General features: G+C 41.0%; 1 protein-coding gene across 3 annotated transcripts; it reads right to left on the bottom strand.

Annotated features, from left to right (window-relative positions):
• Window positions 1-188: 188 nt before the first annotated feature.
• On the bottom strand, window positions 189-16833 carry LOC139611852 (uncharacterized). Of its 3 annotated transcripts, none has more exons than XM_071466809.1 (25): window positions 16681-16833; window positions 14772-14819; window positions 14593-14619; window positions 13655-13714; window positions 13525-13557; window positions 13160-13234; window positions 12970-13053; window positions 12260-12289; window positions 11974-12018; window positions 11558-11608; window positions 6441-6503; window positions 6283-6330; window positions 6108-6158; window positions 5329-5382; window positions 4583-4615; window positions 4451-4486; window positions 4289-4348; window positions 3918-3962; window positions 3527-3568; window positions 3276-3335; window positions 2035-2109; window positions 1623-1655; window positions 1292-1330; window positions 828-884; window positions 189-558 (listed from the first exon to the last, which is right to left on the bottom strand). In XM_071466809.1, the coding sequence occupies exons 1-25, from the start codon at window positions 16745-16747 to the stop codon at window positions 554-556; spliced, it is 1221 nt and encodes a 406-aa protein (XP_071322910.1). In that variant the 5' UTR covers window positions 16748-16833; the 3' UTR covers window positions 189-553. The 3 variants fall into 3 exon arrangements, with proteins under 3 accessions (XP_071322910.1, XP_071322902.1, XP_071322921.1); XM_071466801.1 differs by having other exon boundaries at window positions 6108-6165; window positions 6284-6330; window positions 16681-16832; XM_071466820.1 differs by lacking the exon at window positions 11558-11608 and having other exon boundaries at window positions 6108-6165; window positions 6284-6330; window positions 16681-16832.
• Between the last annotated feature and the right edge of the window lie 259 nt (window positions 16834-17092).

Below are 17092 nucleotides of genomic sequence, written 5' to 3'. Positions count from 1 at the left end.
TATTTGATCTCAGTGCTGCTGGTGTTGAGTTGAGTGTTGGTTTTCTGTTTGTCTCAGGCAGCACTGCCCAACATGAGAAAGGAAGTGGTAAAGCTTCCTGTGCACGGATGAGGCTTCACTGATGCTATTAAAGAGAACAGTGTGTTCAGGTAAACATTACATAAAATGCTCTGACTCAAACGCTTCAGTTCAGCATCACTTGACATATAATTTATTGGATTAAAACAGTAAATCATTCATTACAACATTAACTGTAAAAAAAAAACAAAACAGGCACAATTTTCTTGCACTTATCATCATGTTTATGTTCGCTACCGATTTTTCAGCACTGAAAGGAATAAGACCGGAGGGGCGCTGCAGTGTTTGCCACCACACATGGGGAACAAAGAGGAAGACAGGTGGGGGGGGGGGGGGTTAAGAAGAATAAAACATGACAAAATAGACAACACAACGAGACAAAATGGAGTAAAACACGCACACACACACACAAAAACACATTACAGTGAACACATTATGGAAAATGATCCACTTGAAGAAGTTCAGGTTGTGTGAATTAGGCTGGTTAAAGAGAAGAGACAAAGAAGAACACAAACACACAGAATCAGGACAAGAGGTTGTGCAGTAGCTGTGAAATCACATGATGCACCACAATAATGTCCATCACTGAGTTTTATATGAAATGAAAGGTTCTTTTTGATATGAAAATACAGATGAGTCAAGTGTATTTCCTCAAAATAAAAAAGACCCTCTAATAAAATCTATTAATAGTCTTATGATGTTTTAACTCGACCTTCATGCACCAACTGTAAACCATCCTTCATTCTCACCTTTGTAGCCATTTCCCAAGCCGCCGTTCACTCCGCCAAATTTTCCGGCCCGCTCTCCTGTGAGAGGATCAACAGGAACAGTAAGAAAAGGAGGTTCGACCACTTCTTTAAACCTCGCACAAAGAGGGTTTTGACTTTTATTAGAGGACTCAGCCACCTCACTATGCAGGCTCCATACCCTTGAGTGGAAAACAATCTATAATGCATGCAGCTGTGGTTGTTATGTGCAAGCAATGTGAGTAACAGTACATGTTCCCTTTCCAAAAATAGCTGCGTTTCTTTTGTTTTACTTGTGTGTGTGTGTCTTAGAGCTCAGTTAAACACATGCACAGCCACACAATAATCGCGTATGAGAGCAACTTTTATCACAGCAAACGTGGAGGGACTGTGAGCTGTCAGCAATATCATTAGAGGTCATAGGAAACCACAAAATGAGAAGATAAAATCTGGGGTTTCTTTCTTACCCAAGGCATCTTGAGTTGCTCCCATCTGTGCGCCATAACCTTATCAAACAAAAGACACTTTTAAAACCAGGACAGAAGACGAGTATTTTGGTGACTTTTGGCCTCTGACAGTAACTGAGGAAATGTGCACAGCCAAACATCTCAATTATGCAAACACATGGATACTAAGAGCATTATTACGGTTGTTCTCATGGAATCTCACACAGCAGGGGTGTTATGCATCATGTGAAAGAATGTGTGTGTGTGTGTGTGTGTGTGTGTGTGTGTGTGTGTGTGTGTGTGTGTGTGTGTGTGTGTGTGTGTGTGTGTCTGTGTGTGTGTGTGAACTCACCTGTTTGCTGAGATCCATATCCTGCACCAGCTCCTGAAAGAACACAAAATATGTAGAGACTCCAGTAAGGGTAACAATGAAGGGTGATAGCAGGAAGAAAACACAGACACTGTGTGTGTGTCTGTGGCTCAGTGCACAGCCACACTGCAGCTTTATCTCTGCTGTCTGTCCCATAACACAAAAACTGATGTCAATCTCATGTCTCGGCCTGATGTTGTGACAATTGTAAAAGTCTGTGGTGAATGACATTTGTTTATTGTATGTGTTCTGAACTCATGTTAGCCTTTTAGCATTGCTATCTGTTTTCACATTTCTTTCACTGAGGGCTTTAACCTCAGTGGGTCTAATGAAAACTAGATAACATCCTGCAGCACATTTTCCATCACACACTTTCTCACACACTCATTCTCACCATATTTGTTGGGTGTTTTGGCACCTTCAGCACCGAGGCCGAGCTGTTGAGCAGCATACGGGTAGCCCCCATCACCTGCAGGGTTGACAAGTACGTTAAATCTGTGATGCTGTGGTCAACGAACAGAATGAGTCAGAGTGGTAAAACAAAATGAGAACTTTGTGAATTTTTGTAATTTGTTGCTGGAGTCTGCTGCTTTAAACCACTGAGGGCCTCTGTTTTACTGTATTGTGCAGCACTGTGAGGCCCCTCGACACTGTGACCTCTGCTGCACAACACATGGCAAAGCTTCCTGATTCATGAAAATATCACATGAGGTTGAGGTGAAAAAGGGGGACACCATTTTTCATGAATCGGGACGTGACTTACAGAGTAATACTGTGCTTACATGATTGCAGTTTCACTTATAGTGAGATCCATCTTACCACTGAGAGTGAGCTACAGGCTTCACTTGTGTAAGAGCTAGAGTTGCAATGGTTACCTTAGAGGAACATTTTGGTTTCCTTTCATTTTAGGAAATATGCTCGTTCACGTTCTTGCAGAGAGTTGATGAGGAGGTTGATACCACTCTCACGTCTCACGTCTGAGCAGGGGCTGGAGCCAGTTGGTCAGTTAGCTTAGCTTAGCAAAAAGACTGGAAAACAAGGGGAAACAACCAGCCAGCCCATGCGAAAGTAAGAAAATCCCCCTGAAGTTCACTAATCAACACGACACATATCGTCAGTTTCATCTGTACAAAGTGAAAAAATGACCACGGCCTGTTTTACTGCACTGCTGCATTTCAACTGTAGAAATGTGACTATGATATTGATCTTTTCATCCAGCTCTCAGCAAGTCACGTCAGTGTATTCAAACATAAAACAGCAGTGGTTGTTGAGGCTTCCTCCAACCTGTGGTGTTCCCCAAGGCTCCGTCCTCAGGCCTCTTTTGTTCTCTGTTTACATGCATGTTTTCAGTTCATCAGCTCAAACTAAGTTAGACCTGTGACAAAACCTCCTTCGTGAGAATTATAATGTCCAGGGAGGTGTTGAACTGTATGATCATTTTGAAGTAGATTGTGGTGCTTTTACCTCTATATAATAGAGCAGATTGGTATTACACCTCCACCAAATACTGAGAGGTTCTACCTCAACCACTGGCAATTCATGGTAGAACCTCTCATTATGTGGTGGAGGTTTAATACAAACACAAATCTGCTCTATTTTACAGAGGTACCGGCTGCAAACACATGCAGCTCCTACCTTCCAGTCCAGCAGGAATCACCGGAGCATTACCATAAGGAACCTGAGAAGCTCCTCCTCCTGCAGAAAAAAAAAACAAATCAGATGGTCAAACTGACTCATATCTCTGGTCTCTTGTCCCCCTTTCATCTGGTATGAGGCAGCTCTGTGCTATCCACAGGTTCAAGTCTGACTCATGCATGGAAAGCCACTTCGACAGAAGCCTGACTAATAGGGTGACAGACGGATGAAGTCATGTCAGCACAGCTCACCATATTTGCCACCATTTGATTCCAGTCCTGCACCAAGTGCTCCTGACAGAAGACAAGAGGGGGCTTCAGTGACAAGCTTTCAGCATCATGGAAAATATATTCATACACAGCCCCTGATATAAGGTTATTTTCCCTGCAGCTTGTCTGTTGGTTTCAGATTTGGGTGAAATATTGTGAACAGATGAGGGAAATTTTGATTTTGTTTGCTGCAGTTTTTATGCTGCATTTTTTTTCTGATTGCAACTGTGCTGCTTTAATAATCAACTAAGTTTTACACAAACTTAAACCATTACAGATGCTGCTGTGTGTGCTTCATGCTCTCAGTGCTGTATTTGTAACCGTGTCTGGCAGCCAGAGGGACATACAGTGTTTTCTGTGATGCTGCTCTTACCATAAGGCCCCTGGACCTGTCCAGCGTAACCTCCTGCACTGAGGGCTGCAAAGATAAAGCATAAACACGTAGGTCACACACTGCTGTTGCATCAACAGATTCACATGTCAGCTGTGAGAAAATGTGTGAGAAGCATCTACAGGAGCAGGAAATCAGAAACCAACAGATTAAAGTGGTCAGCTTTTATAAATAAGAGACAATAGCTACACCCAGTGGATAAAAAAGAGCACACTGGACATGTTCAGCAGAGGAGGCAATTCCCCCCCCCAGGCCTCTTATTTTGTTGTTCAGCTGTAGCAGGTTAGGCGTCTATGGGTTAATGCCATCATCTGTTAGCGGCTTCAGATGGTTAAACTCCTAAAAACTGTTACCTTTACTCTTTCCTGCTTTGTTCTCAGCACCATCAGCTAACTCTGCAGGGTAACCAAGCCCTGAAACATAGTTCTAATTAGCATTATAATTATGTCTGTAAGCCTTTGACTCTTTAAGTACACTCTGTCCCCAATCTCCTTTTTTTTTCAGACTGCACTCACCGGCTTCGTAACCATCGCTGTAACCATTTCCGTACCCTGTTGAGAAGAAGGGCTGAATGTTAAAATAATATTCTGACCACACCCAGAGTCAAAAACAAAAGGGAAAATGTTTAAGAAATGCATGCCCAATACCTGCAGCCAAAGCTTTTGCACCAGCATCTCCACCTACAGAGAGAGCAGAACAAAGAAGGGCACTAAACACAAAGGATCAGCCTGTCTCAGCTGAACATCATCACTCCTGCCGCTGAAGGCTTTGATGCAGATTCCCTCTGACACCAAAGAGAATTAAGGATGATCCTCGGTCACTGACAGTTCACATTTCAAGGTCAAAGTTTTGTTTCTTCAATTTAAATCGTCTTCTGTGCCTCGCACAGTTTGACTGGTAGGATCTGAGGCCAAATCACCTTAAGTTAAGATTTTTTTCACGGTTTCCTTAAAATAAAAACGGTCGCACTTAAAGTCAGTTAAACTGTTGCACAAAAGACCTCAGCAACCAAACTAAAGGGGGAAAAAAAGAAAAAGGTGTGAAGTGTTTGCTGTACAGTGTCATGCAACGTGTCAGTTTGGTGGTCAGAGTTTGAACAAAATGTGAAGTTCCTGTCAAAGCAACAGGACGATGAGAGGGCAGCGCTCTCCTTTAATGTTGCGTTTAATGTAGAGTTTTACCGCTGTTAAATCTCTATTACTGATGTAAATTACTTTACTTTTTTCCTTAACTAAGGCAACTTTTTAAGAGATTCTGTGCAACACACTTAGGTAACTGCCTCAGCTAAGGAGAAATTAGACCTTAAGTGTTATACTTAAGTAGAAAACTTGAGGTGTTTTGTGCAACCGGCCCCACTTTCTCTCTTTCATGTACTGATGATGAGGCTACTCACCGTAGCCATTGCCTGCTGTAGCTCCCAGGTATCCTGTTGTTCCCTCACCGTAGCCTGTGATAACACACACATTCAAAACATAGTGTCTCAGACAAAAAACTGTTTTTCCATTTGTTTAACAGAAGGTATCAAGATTCAGCCTGAGACAAACATGAAACATGACATGATTACAGAGGCATTATTTCCTTGCACTGTACTCCGTGCAAAAAAAGTTGTGAAACTACTTTGTAAAAGTGTTAATTATTCAACAGAAAGGAAAGAAAAACACTGAAACAGCCTCTTGTGTGACCTTAAAGCGAAGTGAAGACAAACTGAGTCACTGCCTTTTTTTTTCTAGTAAGACTAACAAACAAATGAATGGTTTACAAGGCAAAGCAGGAGCAACAGCTGATGTTCTGCAGTCGGACACATGAGCTGCTGGGCGTCCTTGCCTGTGCAGTCACAATCTGAATCTTAAAATCACGTGGAGAGGTCTGAGGCACTTAGCTTAGCATTTTAGGACATACACTTGTAGATAAGGTGATCAATGCCAGGTAGGCTGTGTAGTATAAAACCACAACCATCGGCCTGTTAGCTTAGCTTAGCACAAAGACTGGTAACAGGGGAAACAGTTAGCCTGGCTCTGTCTTAAGGTGGTATTGGCGTTCTTGTCAAACTCTAAAGCAAATGTAAGACTACTCCTTTTAGAATCAAGAGATGCAGCAAAGACTGAAGGAGGACGGACTGAAGAACGACAGGATGCAAGTCGAGATAGATGAAAGATTCATCCTCAGACTCACCGGTTGACTTTCCTGCAACACCTTGAGGATAACCACCGTGTCCGAGTCCAGCTGCAGCAAAGATTTATGTTACAGACAGTTAGGAGTTAGGACGTGGTGCAAACGCTAAAATGAGCACATAAATACCTCAATCACAACAAAGGAAAGAACAGTGAAGGAAAATGTAGGTGCTGACCTCCAAGTTTGCCAGCTGCACCACCCAGGTATGCTCCCTGTCCCAAACCTGTGGGGAGAGGACAGGAAGCCTTTACCACAGGTGGAGTAAACATACATCAACATTTCCATCTGCTAAAAAGGACTGTGAACCTGTCTTGAGTCAGGGCCCAGCTTTACCTGCTCCATAGCCCCCAGGGACCAGGCCTGCTCCCAGATAGTTTCCTGCTCCACCAAGATAACCTGTGGAGAAAGTCAGCACAAGCACAGCAAAATCACCTGTAGTTTAGTGTGACCTGAGGGAGAAACACCTGGTACTGCCCACACACTGTGGTTTTCGTTACAAGTTCATTCAGATCCAACAGAAACAAACCCAGTTTTACTACAACACCAAATATCACAACCAGGTTTAATTTAGAATCACCGTTAATACCCATGATTCAACTGGGAAAACTGTGACAGCCGTCCTCATTCAGTCGTTTCCATACACACGAGCTGCTGTGGTCGCTGCGAACAAGTGTTTGACACGTGTAGTTGACAGTGGAACAAAGAGTCGCACAATAAATGTCGACATCTCTGTGAGGTTTCGAGGTTTTTTCGCTCCCTCTCCACTGAGCAGCCACTTTCCTGGACTGAGTCCTACAAACACCAGATGTCGGCTCTTCAGAATAACAGAACGTGACAACCTGAAACACACTCTGTGAATCACAGGTAAACCAGACACACAATGTGACGGAGGTATTGTTGGATGTGTTGCTGTAGTTGTCAGTGTGTTTGATGTAAAAACAGTGTAAATATAAGAAGATTAACCAACAGGAAGACGTCTAGATTTCCCTTTATAACCTGACCTGAACCTCTTTGTCCTGACAGCTAGACCATTCATTCATAAAGAGGTCGTCAGCTGAATCAATCCTAATCAATTATAAGACACATAATGCACAGTTTAATGTATCAGTGAATACTACAAAATCCTCCATGGACAAACGTACTAAAGGAACATCCAACCTTTGTAAGAACAACACAATCTCCTGACTTTAGAAAATGATTTCAAATTAGGTCAAGTGCACTTTTTATGACTGTAAACCACACATACACACATACACATGAAACTGTGTTATAAATAAGATCTTAAATCAGACAATCTCCACCTGAAAACATTAAAAAACATTTAATCATTGCACTGCAGATATGAAGGTATTAGTCCTTAGTTCAATATGAAAACAGAGATCATAAAAATAATTCAAGTATTCCAGCAGCTGATGTAGGATATTAAAGATTAAGAGCTTTAGAGCTCAGTGTTTTCAGTTGGTCTGCTGCTGTGACACTTAATATATGCTGTGATGTCAACACAACACAATCGATGGTAATTTATTGGTCATTTAAAATAATGCCGTGATTGTTTTTTGTATGTATGAGGTTTGGAAAGTCGTTTAGTCTGTTTCCTGGAAGAATCGAGAGAGTCAGAGTGGATTCACACACATCTGTTTCATTTCTGACCTTATGGTAAACAGTGTTAAATACACACCAGTACAAACACCTGAGGACATGCACATGACAGTTTACCATTGATCCCTCCTCCATTCAGAGCTATACTTCCTGGATCATAGCCCAGACACCAGAAAACTGATCATTGCCCTCATTAAAGATCCGTCAGGAGCTTAAAGCTCTCAGTGATTAATGTCTGATGACTGCTATGATTCTCCATCCATGCAAATGTGCAATTACACTAGAATGTCATCCAGCATGCTGAGCCATAAACATCCAGTTTTACTATTTCTAGTACCTCCGGTCACCCCAGCTGCCGGCCCATGACCTCGAGGTCAGCTCCACTCCCCTCTCTGGCTCCGAGTTAATGTGTTGGTTATGTGTCACTGATCACAGCTAACCAACTCTCCAGGAGACAAACACAGATAATCCACACACCGTAGCTTCAAGCATTATCCTCTGTTTGTGTTGATTTTCTAACTGAGGCCTGAAGCACAACAGCAGCACCGACGCAAACAGACCTCAAGGCACCAATACACAACAAGACAACAAATACTGTCTCACTAAATAACAAAAATGCCCACAGGGTAGCTCAGATGTAGCTGCTTCAGCCTCCTGATGAAGTGGCTAAAATGGATCAGTATCTCATATCAGCCATCACGAGGCTAAAGGCTAAACTTCTTTATCTAACCCACATGTTTACCACACACACACAAAGCTGGTTCAGTTATCAAATAAAAATCTGATGAGGAACTGGCTGTGCATCCAAAGTCATAAAAGTCATCAGAAATATATCCAACCATTAAAGGACCAGTGTGTGGGATTTGGAAGGATCTGCTGCTAGAATATAATATTCATAATTATAATATGATTAATATTCACACTTTGTTTTAATTAGTTTATAATCACCTTAAACTGAGAATCATTGTGTTTTCAGTAGCTTAGAATGGGCCCTTTATATTGACATAGGGAGTGGGTCCCCTTCCACATGTTGCACCACCATGTTTCTACAGTAGCCCAGAGCGGACAAACCAAACAATGGCCTTTAGAAAGGGCCTGTAATGAACGAGTTTACTGATTTAACTATATTAAGATCACAAAGTACAGAAAACATTTATTCACACTTAGCTCCTTTTATGTGTCTCCATTAGTTGGATATTATTCGTTTGCCTTGGTTTTCCCTGATACAGATCTGAGTGAGCACTAACTTACTCCATCTGCCAAAAATACCAGATGAAGAAGAGTCTTTACGTTTCTAGAGAACTTTAGCTAGTTGTCAAACATTTGTATGGCTGTACAACGAGCCACACTTGGACTCTGACAGGTGCCAGTTTTTTTCAATATCCCATCTGCCCAACACACATAAATTAGAGTAATTATTAGTTAAAGGTTGTATAAAAACAAGGCCAACACCTCAGAAGGCTCATCTGAAAATCTAGACACACATCTTGAAGCTACTTTATAAAGGCTAGACACCTGAAAAAGGCGACCAGAGGTGAACCGATGATCTTGAAAAGAATAGATCTTGAAAAATGGGGAAAAAAGATAAATATGAAATGTGAGAAAGTGAGATGGTGAAAGAAGAGACAAAGCTTTGCTCTTACGTGTTGCCTGGTTATTCCTCCCAGTCTGCTCTGGGACACTGAGAGCTTTCGGCTCTTTGGCTTCACGATGAAGCAGCTTCATGTCCTGACTACCAGCAGTAAAGCCTTTAGCTTCCTGCCCTCCCACTGAGGCCGTGCCTAAACTTTGGGTTCCACTTGCACGTGGGATTACCGGTCCGTGGCTCCCGGTTCCCTGTACTTGAGGATTTAAAGAACCATGACCAGTCCCACGGATTCTAAGCCCTTTAGTGTCTTCAGTCACAAGCCCCAGGTCTCTGACATCCTGCCTGTCTGCTGCAGCAGGTAAATAGTTTCTGGTTCCCTGACCAGTTGGAAGAGAGAATATATTCCCTCTGACATCTTGAGGTTGTGTGTGAGGCAGTGGATAGGATTTCTCCTGTGCTTGTGGAGTTGAATGTCCAAGATGTTTGCTGTCTTTACCGAGCTGAGGCCGAGGCTCTACGCTCTGACCCCTCTGTGTTTCTGATCCCAAAAGCTCACGGTGATTGATTTCCAAATCACTCGTGTGTCCACAGTTTTGAGCTCGCTGATTTTGGTGAATTGATGGATCATAGCCTCTGGCGCTCTGCACCTGAGAGGAAGCAGAGCCCAGGTTTCTGATGCTGTCTTTTTTAAGAGGCAGCTGCTGTCTTACTCCTCCAGCTGCCAGTGTGGCTTCATGGTTTGTGGTGAACCTTCTTTTCAAGACCATGGGCTCATAACTGTCTCCTCCTTGTGCTTGTGAAACAGCCAAGCCAAGGTTTTTACTCGGTTTATCCAGAGGTATCGTTGATCCGAGACTCGATGACTTAACTACTGGATCGAGGCTTTTGGCTTCTCCTCCTGCCTGTAATTCAGGTGCAGTAGGACCAAGAACGCTGCCTCGTCCAACCGGTATCTGAGGTCCTAGAGCTCTCTCATTTTTTCCAGGCATGGGAGCGAGTGCTCTCTTCAGATCTTGAACAGCTTGGCCCAGACCGGCCAGCTCAGGTCCACCCAACTCTGCCGCAGACACACCTGGCAGAGAAATATCATGATTTCATGACTTCTTCGTGGCTTGGGGACAACAGTTTTATTTCTAGGGCACACTGTGGTGGCCAGTGGCAAACATCTGCACTGTTCTTTGAAGTTAATGATGTGTGTATCAGAGCTTTTGATGCAATAAAACACATCATCCACAGAGTAATCAGTGGAGGTAATTCAAGACCAAATGGAGACAAGACAAAGTCCATTATGGCCTGAAATTAGCCCAGTTTAAAAAAGGTCGTCTACATGAAGACGAACTGAGACAACAGGAAGACGACGCTCAGCTGAAGCCAAACTTCTCATTGCCTCAGTGAAAAGACATCAACACATCGGACGTGACCCGAAAGCAAAATGTTGTCATTCCAAATTGTTGAAATGCCATAAAACACATCAGTGTTACAGCACAAGACAAAGACACCACCAGCATCAGTGTGGGACAGAGCTTAGTAACGAAAGCAGAAACCTGCAGTTCACAGCAAAAGGTTTAAAAGTGGAAAACATTTGCCAGAAGATGAAATGATTCCACTTTCACAGCACAGTTTCACTCAGCTCCTGAAACTATAGTCACATTATAACCAGTTAGTGCGAACCAGAACCAGAAGTGTAACCAGAATAAAACAGAAACAAATGAATAATTTGTGAATAATTTGGTTTTTTTTCCCTCATTAATGAAATAAATGTGCAGAATTCCAGGTGAGCTTCTGCAAAACATCGATTACAAGCTTAATGGAGCAAAATACAGTTTTTACAATCATCTCGATCGAACTATCATCGAGCTGTAAGAGTGTATTTAGCTTCAACAACCTGTTTTCCAGTCGCTGCGTTCAAATACTCCACACACATCAGCTCCCATTACCACTGATAAACTCACAGTTAACTAACTACACTGGATGAATTTTTTTCTATTTTATGCTGTGATGTTTTATCTACATTTTGTTTGTCGTTTTTTTTTTTTTCTTGCTTTTTTTAATGATATTTTATCTGTAGCACTTGCGGATTTGCTTGAAATGTGAAGTGCGTTACAAATAAAATGTATTATTGTTATTATCATTATTAACCTGCAGCACATACAGTCGTCAGCATGTGAATCTTCAGTTTCACAGATGGTTACACACAAATACACACAGAACAAAGCCAGACACAGACTAACAAACACAAACACCACTGTGGTGAAGGTTTTACCAGGTATCTGATCCTCAGCCCTCTGTCCGGCGGGATACCAACGCCCAGGTCCTAATGACAGCAGATAATAACTGTCACTGACTTGACTCAACATGTTGACCACCAGAGACTCAGGCCGGCACTAGGGCCTGACAGGCCTCGTTTAAAAAGATGGGCATCTCTGTAACGGTGATAAAATTAAAGGCTTTCAGCTCAGTGGAACAGGACAGGAAGTGGTTGTATTAAAGCCTCTGGATCTGGTTTTGTAAAACCTCAGAATGTGATAATAAATCTGATTATCACAGTCTCTTTTCTCAACCTGATGAACCTGATGTTTATCCATGACTGACGGCAGTATTGAGTGATGGGACATAAGAAAATCCCCTCCAGCTGGAAGAGGTAATGAGTCCTGAGGTGAGGCATGATTCATCACTCACCTGGTCGGGGTCCAGGGTAGCCATTGCCAGCTAAAGCCCCGTATCCTGGCAAGAAAACAAAGAGCTCAAGTTCAGAGGACGCGGAGCAAATCTTTAAATCAACCGAGCACTCTGATTACATCACCGGCGCCCTGGGGTTTTTCTTTGTTTTACAAGGACACATCATTTATTGGCTGAGATGCCATCTGCCCTACATACTGTACATCATGTTCACAGACAGCGACAGAAAGCCACTTAGGTGAGAACACCAGAAGGAAACCGCAGAACAAAGTGTATAATTACTTACCTGGCAGCGTGCCAAGGCCAGCACCATAAGCTGGGAAGTCAGAAAAACACAGAGTTAATTTGTACCTACAAAGGTTTTTTACAGCTGATTCCCAACTCTTTATGTAAGATTTGTCGTCATCCTTCCTTTCTTCTTCTCCCTCTAAACATTACTCAGATTATCCACATAGCAACATAACTAAGCAATTTATTTTGTGACCATTAAGTGCTTTGGTGTAACATCTACACTGTAAAAAAGTTTCAGTGGCTCAACACCTTTTATAAAGTTGATCTCATTTCAGCCAGTGTACGCTGCCAATATTCCTGCTGCTGCTGCTGCTGCATGACAACAACAACCTGATATGTCACAGAAAACACCAGGCTTCTTAAAGCCCTTGAAAACTTCATTATTAACAACAACAGGGGATAAAGTTATAATTATAAAGAGCTGAACACTGAAAGACTTGAGTCTCATCTGCTAATATAAATAATCAGGGTTGATTGCACAGCTGGGGTTTGATCAAATCTGAAAGAAACACAACACAACACAAAACACACACATGCACTAAAATCAGAGTCACTTTTATCAAACTGGGTCCTGCAACATGTCAGCAGACTTTTACCTGCCAATGAAATGTTACATTACACCAAGTTAAATGTGTTGATTCATTATCAGTATCAATACAAACTACCAGCTGATAGCTGACATCTACATTTATACGTAAGTCTCACCACGTCTCCCTGTCTGGCCCAAGCCCAGTCCCAGTCCGTTTGTAAGTCCAGTCCCCAGTGGCATACCTGTGCCCAGGCTGGCACCTGCAGTCACAAGACACATAAATCATCAGCCACATGGGGCATATGAGAGATCCACAGCTGAAGTCCAAGGAATATAAATAAAAAGCAAGTGGTTATACTGATGTACCGTAGGGTCCCTGGGCTCCGTATGCACCCTGCTTCGGGCCTGTTTTACCTCCTAATCCCAGAGATCTGTAACCTCCTGTGAGAATAATAAAAGAATATGTTGTTGTTGAAAAGCAGAATCTGTGGACAAGTAACATCATTCACTTTGCAATACACCTCAAAGGATGAAGATCAATTACATTGTGATCATTAATGGAAATAAAGTTCTCTACATGTTGATCAGAAATCCATATTTTCCAGTTGGCAAACCAGTGTTCTGTAAAACTGTTTGTTCTGTAAAACTGTTCTTGGCATCTTGATATGTTTGTATTTCTGCTCTGCTTCTGAGCGCTGTTAGTCCTACACACTAATGCCACAACAACCTACCAACACCAAGAGGAGCCGCAGGATAACGTCCAACTAAAGGAAAAAAAAAGAGAAAATACAAACATGACTTATCTGAAGTAAAAGTAATGTATGTAAGACCCTGCAGTGTGAAGTTCAAACTTAAACATACTTCCAGTCTTCATTGCTTTGCTGCCATATCGGCTCCCCAGTGCTCCGAGGGCACCTGCAACTGAGAAAAAGTAGAAAAAAACTAAAATCAGTTCAACAAAAGTAAAAAAAAAAGTTTATCCCCTCACATACAAACAATGCACATCAGGGTTTAGTTTTTAATCCCTTACAGTCCTAATAACTAATATAATAATAATAGACACATCTGTAATGTTTAATGCTACATCTGGGATCACTGGTGCTGTATGTTACCGAAACTACATCTTTATATGATGGAATACACAATACACTGTACAAGTGTTAATATTCAATCATAAAAAAAAAAGAAATTATCATATGAATAAATGTTGTCAAATTTGTAAACGAACCAATCATTTTTGAAATTGTTGAAATCTTTTTGAAATAATTAAAAGTAAAGTCACTATTATGAAATTTTATTTCAATATTTATTTTCATAACAACAGAGTTTTTGTAATTATTTTATTTTAAAATGCCATTTTTCAAAAGTCTGTTTTTCTTTGATTATGACAGTTTTCCCTATTAAAAAATCTCATGTCAGGTATTATTTCATAATTATGTGTCATTATGAAAAGTAAAATTATGAAGTAAAAAGTGACATGAAATAGAGGTATTATTGGAAACTTATTGGAAATGGAGATGGAATTTTGAAATAAAAAATAAGACATACATTTTGAAAATAAGATGAATGAAAAAATATTTTATAATAATGAGTTGAATTTTAATAATTATTGAATAAATTACTGGTTTATTTATATTTTTCCACAATTTATTAATGTGATCATCATTAATTACTTTTTTCTATAATATTGAACATTTTCCACAATAAATATGCTGTAGATTTTACTTGCAATGACACATGGTTGTACTTTAATAACTAGTTAGCAGTTCAGTTTTAAAGCATGTTAAGAAACCACTGACCTCCAGGTTTTACTCCAACACCAACACCTGACAAAAAAACAACACACAGACAGAAAGAGGAAACACATCAGCTAATGTCAATGAAGGGGAAAATCTCGTGTGTTCTTTGGTTTTCAACACACTTAAAACCCAAAAACGTGCTGAAGAAGTTAAAAATGTTTAAATACTATGTGACCTACCTCTGGCTGGCAGCATTCTCCCCCAGGACACACCCTGAGGTTTAACCCCTGAAAAATTTAAAAATGTATCAACACAGGTAAAATTCATTATGTGACAGCTCATAAAACATACAGTTTACCAATAAAATTGTTTCATTTATCACAGTTGAAGATTAAAATCAATTAAATTGAACAGATTGAATAGATTGTACATTAAAAAATATTAAAATATAAAAAAAAACTAACAAAAGCTATAGACACAATATACTGTGCAGTATGATACAAATACATGCTAACATTTCACCCACTGTATGAAATGATGAAAATAATGCACGTTATGAAGCATGGATGATGCACACTTAGTGTAAAATACAATGTGAACAAGCAAAGTGCAAATACACACAAAAGTCAACATGTTGAGGGAAAATAAGAGAAAAATGCTTGTGTAAATTGGACTTTTAGATTCATGGTGAATTCATGGTGCATTTGCTTTTTGGAGTCATATTAAAGTCATTTTTTAAAAGCAAATATCGATTAAATGTCATCCATGAGCTATTTGTCCATTAAAGTTATAACTAACATGTAATTTGAAGCATGGACACATATTTTGATATGTTTTAGAATATAACAGATAATTCTGTCTCTAAATAACTGTCAGATAAGGTGTTGCAACTGTTTGCTAATCACAAAAAGGTGAAGCCTTTAATAGATGAATGTATGAATGACTTCAAACTTGTGAGTTATACAAATGTCACTGAAATGTTTCACGACCGCTGCAGCCTAATTGGGCCAGAGGAGGATAGAGAGACAGAAATCCATTGATGGAAACAGAGGATGAAAGAAAATCAGAGCGGCAGTCTGGAGCCTGTCAGGTCTCCTCGCGACTGGTCGTCAGATTTTGCCTGCCTCTGCCACCTTTTCATCGCGTCTTTTGATCCAAAGAAATTAGTCAGTATAAACCGCAGCGACTTGGCAGGATCACTGATGACTCCACAGACCACATAGTCCAGTGCTTCTCTGTCCCTCAGTCTCACAGACATGATATTTGACAAGTAAGTGAGAGTGAGTCACTGAAGACGCTGATCCATCAGCGCTTTGACAGGATGAAATCATACTTCTACTATATGCTACAAACAACTGCAGCCACAGCTTGATGCACAGACGAGTGACAAATAACTTAAAGTGCCGCCATGTGTCCTCAGAACAGCTTCAGTGCCTCTCTACTGGAGGGATGAACGCCATCAGATGATGGGGTGGAGGGCGCTGTCTAAAGCGTCAGTCCAAAATCTCCCAGAGGTGTTGAACTGGGCTGAGATCTGGTGACTGTGAAGGCCTTAGCACAGGAGTCGCACCACTTTCATACTCATGAAACCGTCAGTGACCCCTCGTGCCCTGTGGATGCAGGCACTGTCATCCTGTCATCCACTCATTTTTAAGGTTTCCTTTAGTTTGTCACCCGTCTGTATATAAAATTATGACTACATACAAATGCAAAATTACCAAAAATTAAGAAAAATATATATTATAGGTTGGTGCAGCATTAGCCACACATACAGTCTGGCTAATGCTGCACCAACCTATAATATATATGTATAAATTTTGTACTTTTTTTTTTGTACAAATTGTTTTTTCCTTTGAACATAATGGTTTGAATGTTTTTAACCAATTAGTCAAATTTTATTTCTTCACACAAGAGTGAATTATGTCTGTGAAAACTCTTTTTAAGTGATTATATGTGACGCCAGGTATTAACCATCAACAGCACAATAAAACTATTTGATATTTTGAAAGTGTTGAAAACAAACTGGAAATCAAATCTATTTAAGACTAGTATTACCAAATTATAATCTCAAAAACTGAAAAGAAGCATTGATAAAGCTGTGATTTGCCTCAGTATAAAACCAGCGTTTCATCTTTAGGTTTTACTTACCGCCTTGCAGCGTTTGCTGAGCCAACCAGAGAACCAGCGAGGTCTGGAGCAGAGCTCGAACCAGCATGATGGAGGAGACCCGGTGCCAAGACCTGAGCAGCACAGAGAGGCGGATAGACAAACAGAAGGATGGGTATTAAAAGCAAAGCTGCCCCTGCGGTCCTTTATATGGTTTTCTCTGTGATACACTCCCACTGACCAGTCCTGCCCTCTGAACACACACACATCTGATTCTGTCGGTCTGATTGGGCAGAGCTATAGGCCCATTCTGGTCCATTTCCATCAGCTGAGAATGCACACATACGCAAGGGAGCTGAGATTTTGTATTTTCTCCTGCACCTGAAAATTCACACCCTCCCTTAACCATCTCTGAGCTCGGCCTGCAGCACACAGAAAATATGAGATATGCCAG

The sequence above is a fragment of the Trachinotus anak genome, unplaced genomic scaffold (assembly GCF_046630095.1).
Source record: "Trachinotus anak isolate AG129_WGS33_773 ecotype Australia unplaced genomic scaffold, CSIRO_AGI_Tana_v1 ptg000003l, whole genome shotgun sequence".
NCBI classification, from domain to species: Eukaryota; Metazoa; Chordata; class Actinopteri; order Carangiformes; family Carangidae; genus Trachinotus; species Trachinotus anak.
The sequence above is the reverse complement of the archived record's forward strand: the minus strand, read 5'-3'. Positions and strand labels throughout refer to the sequence as shown.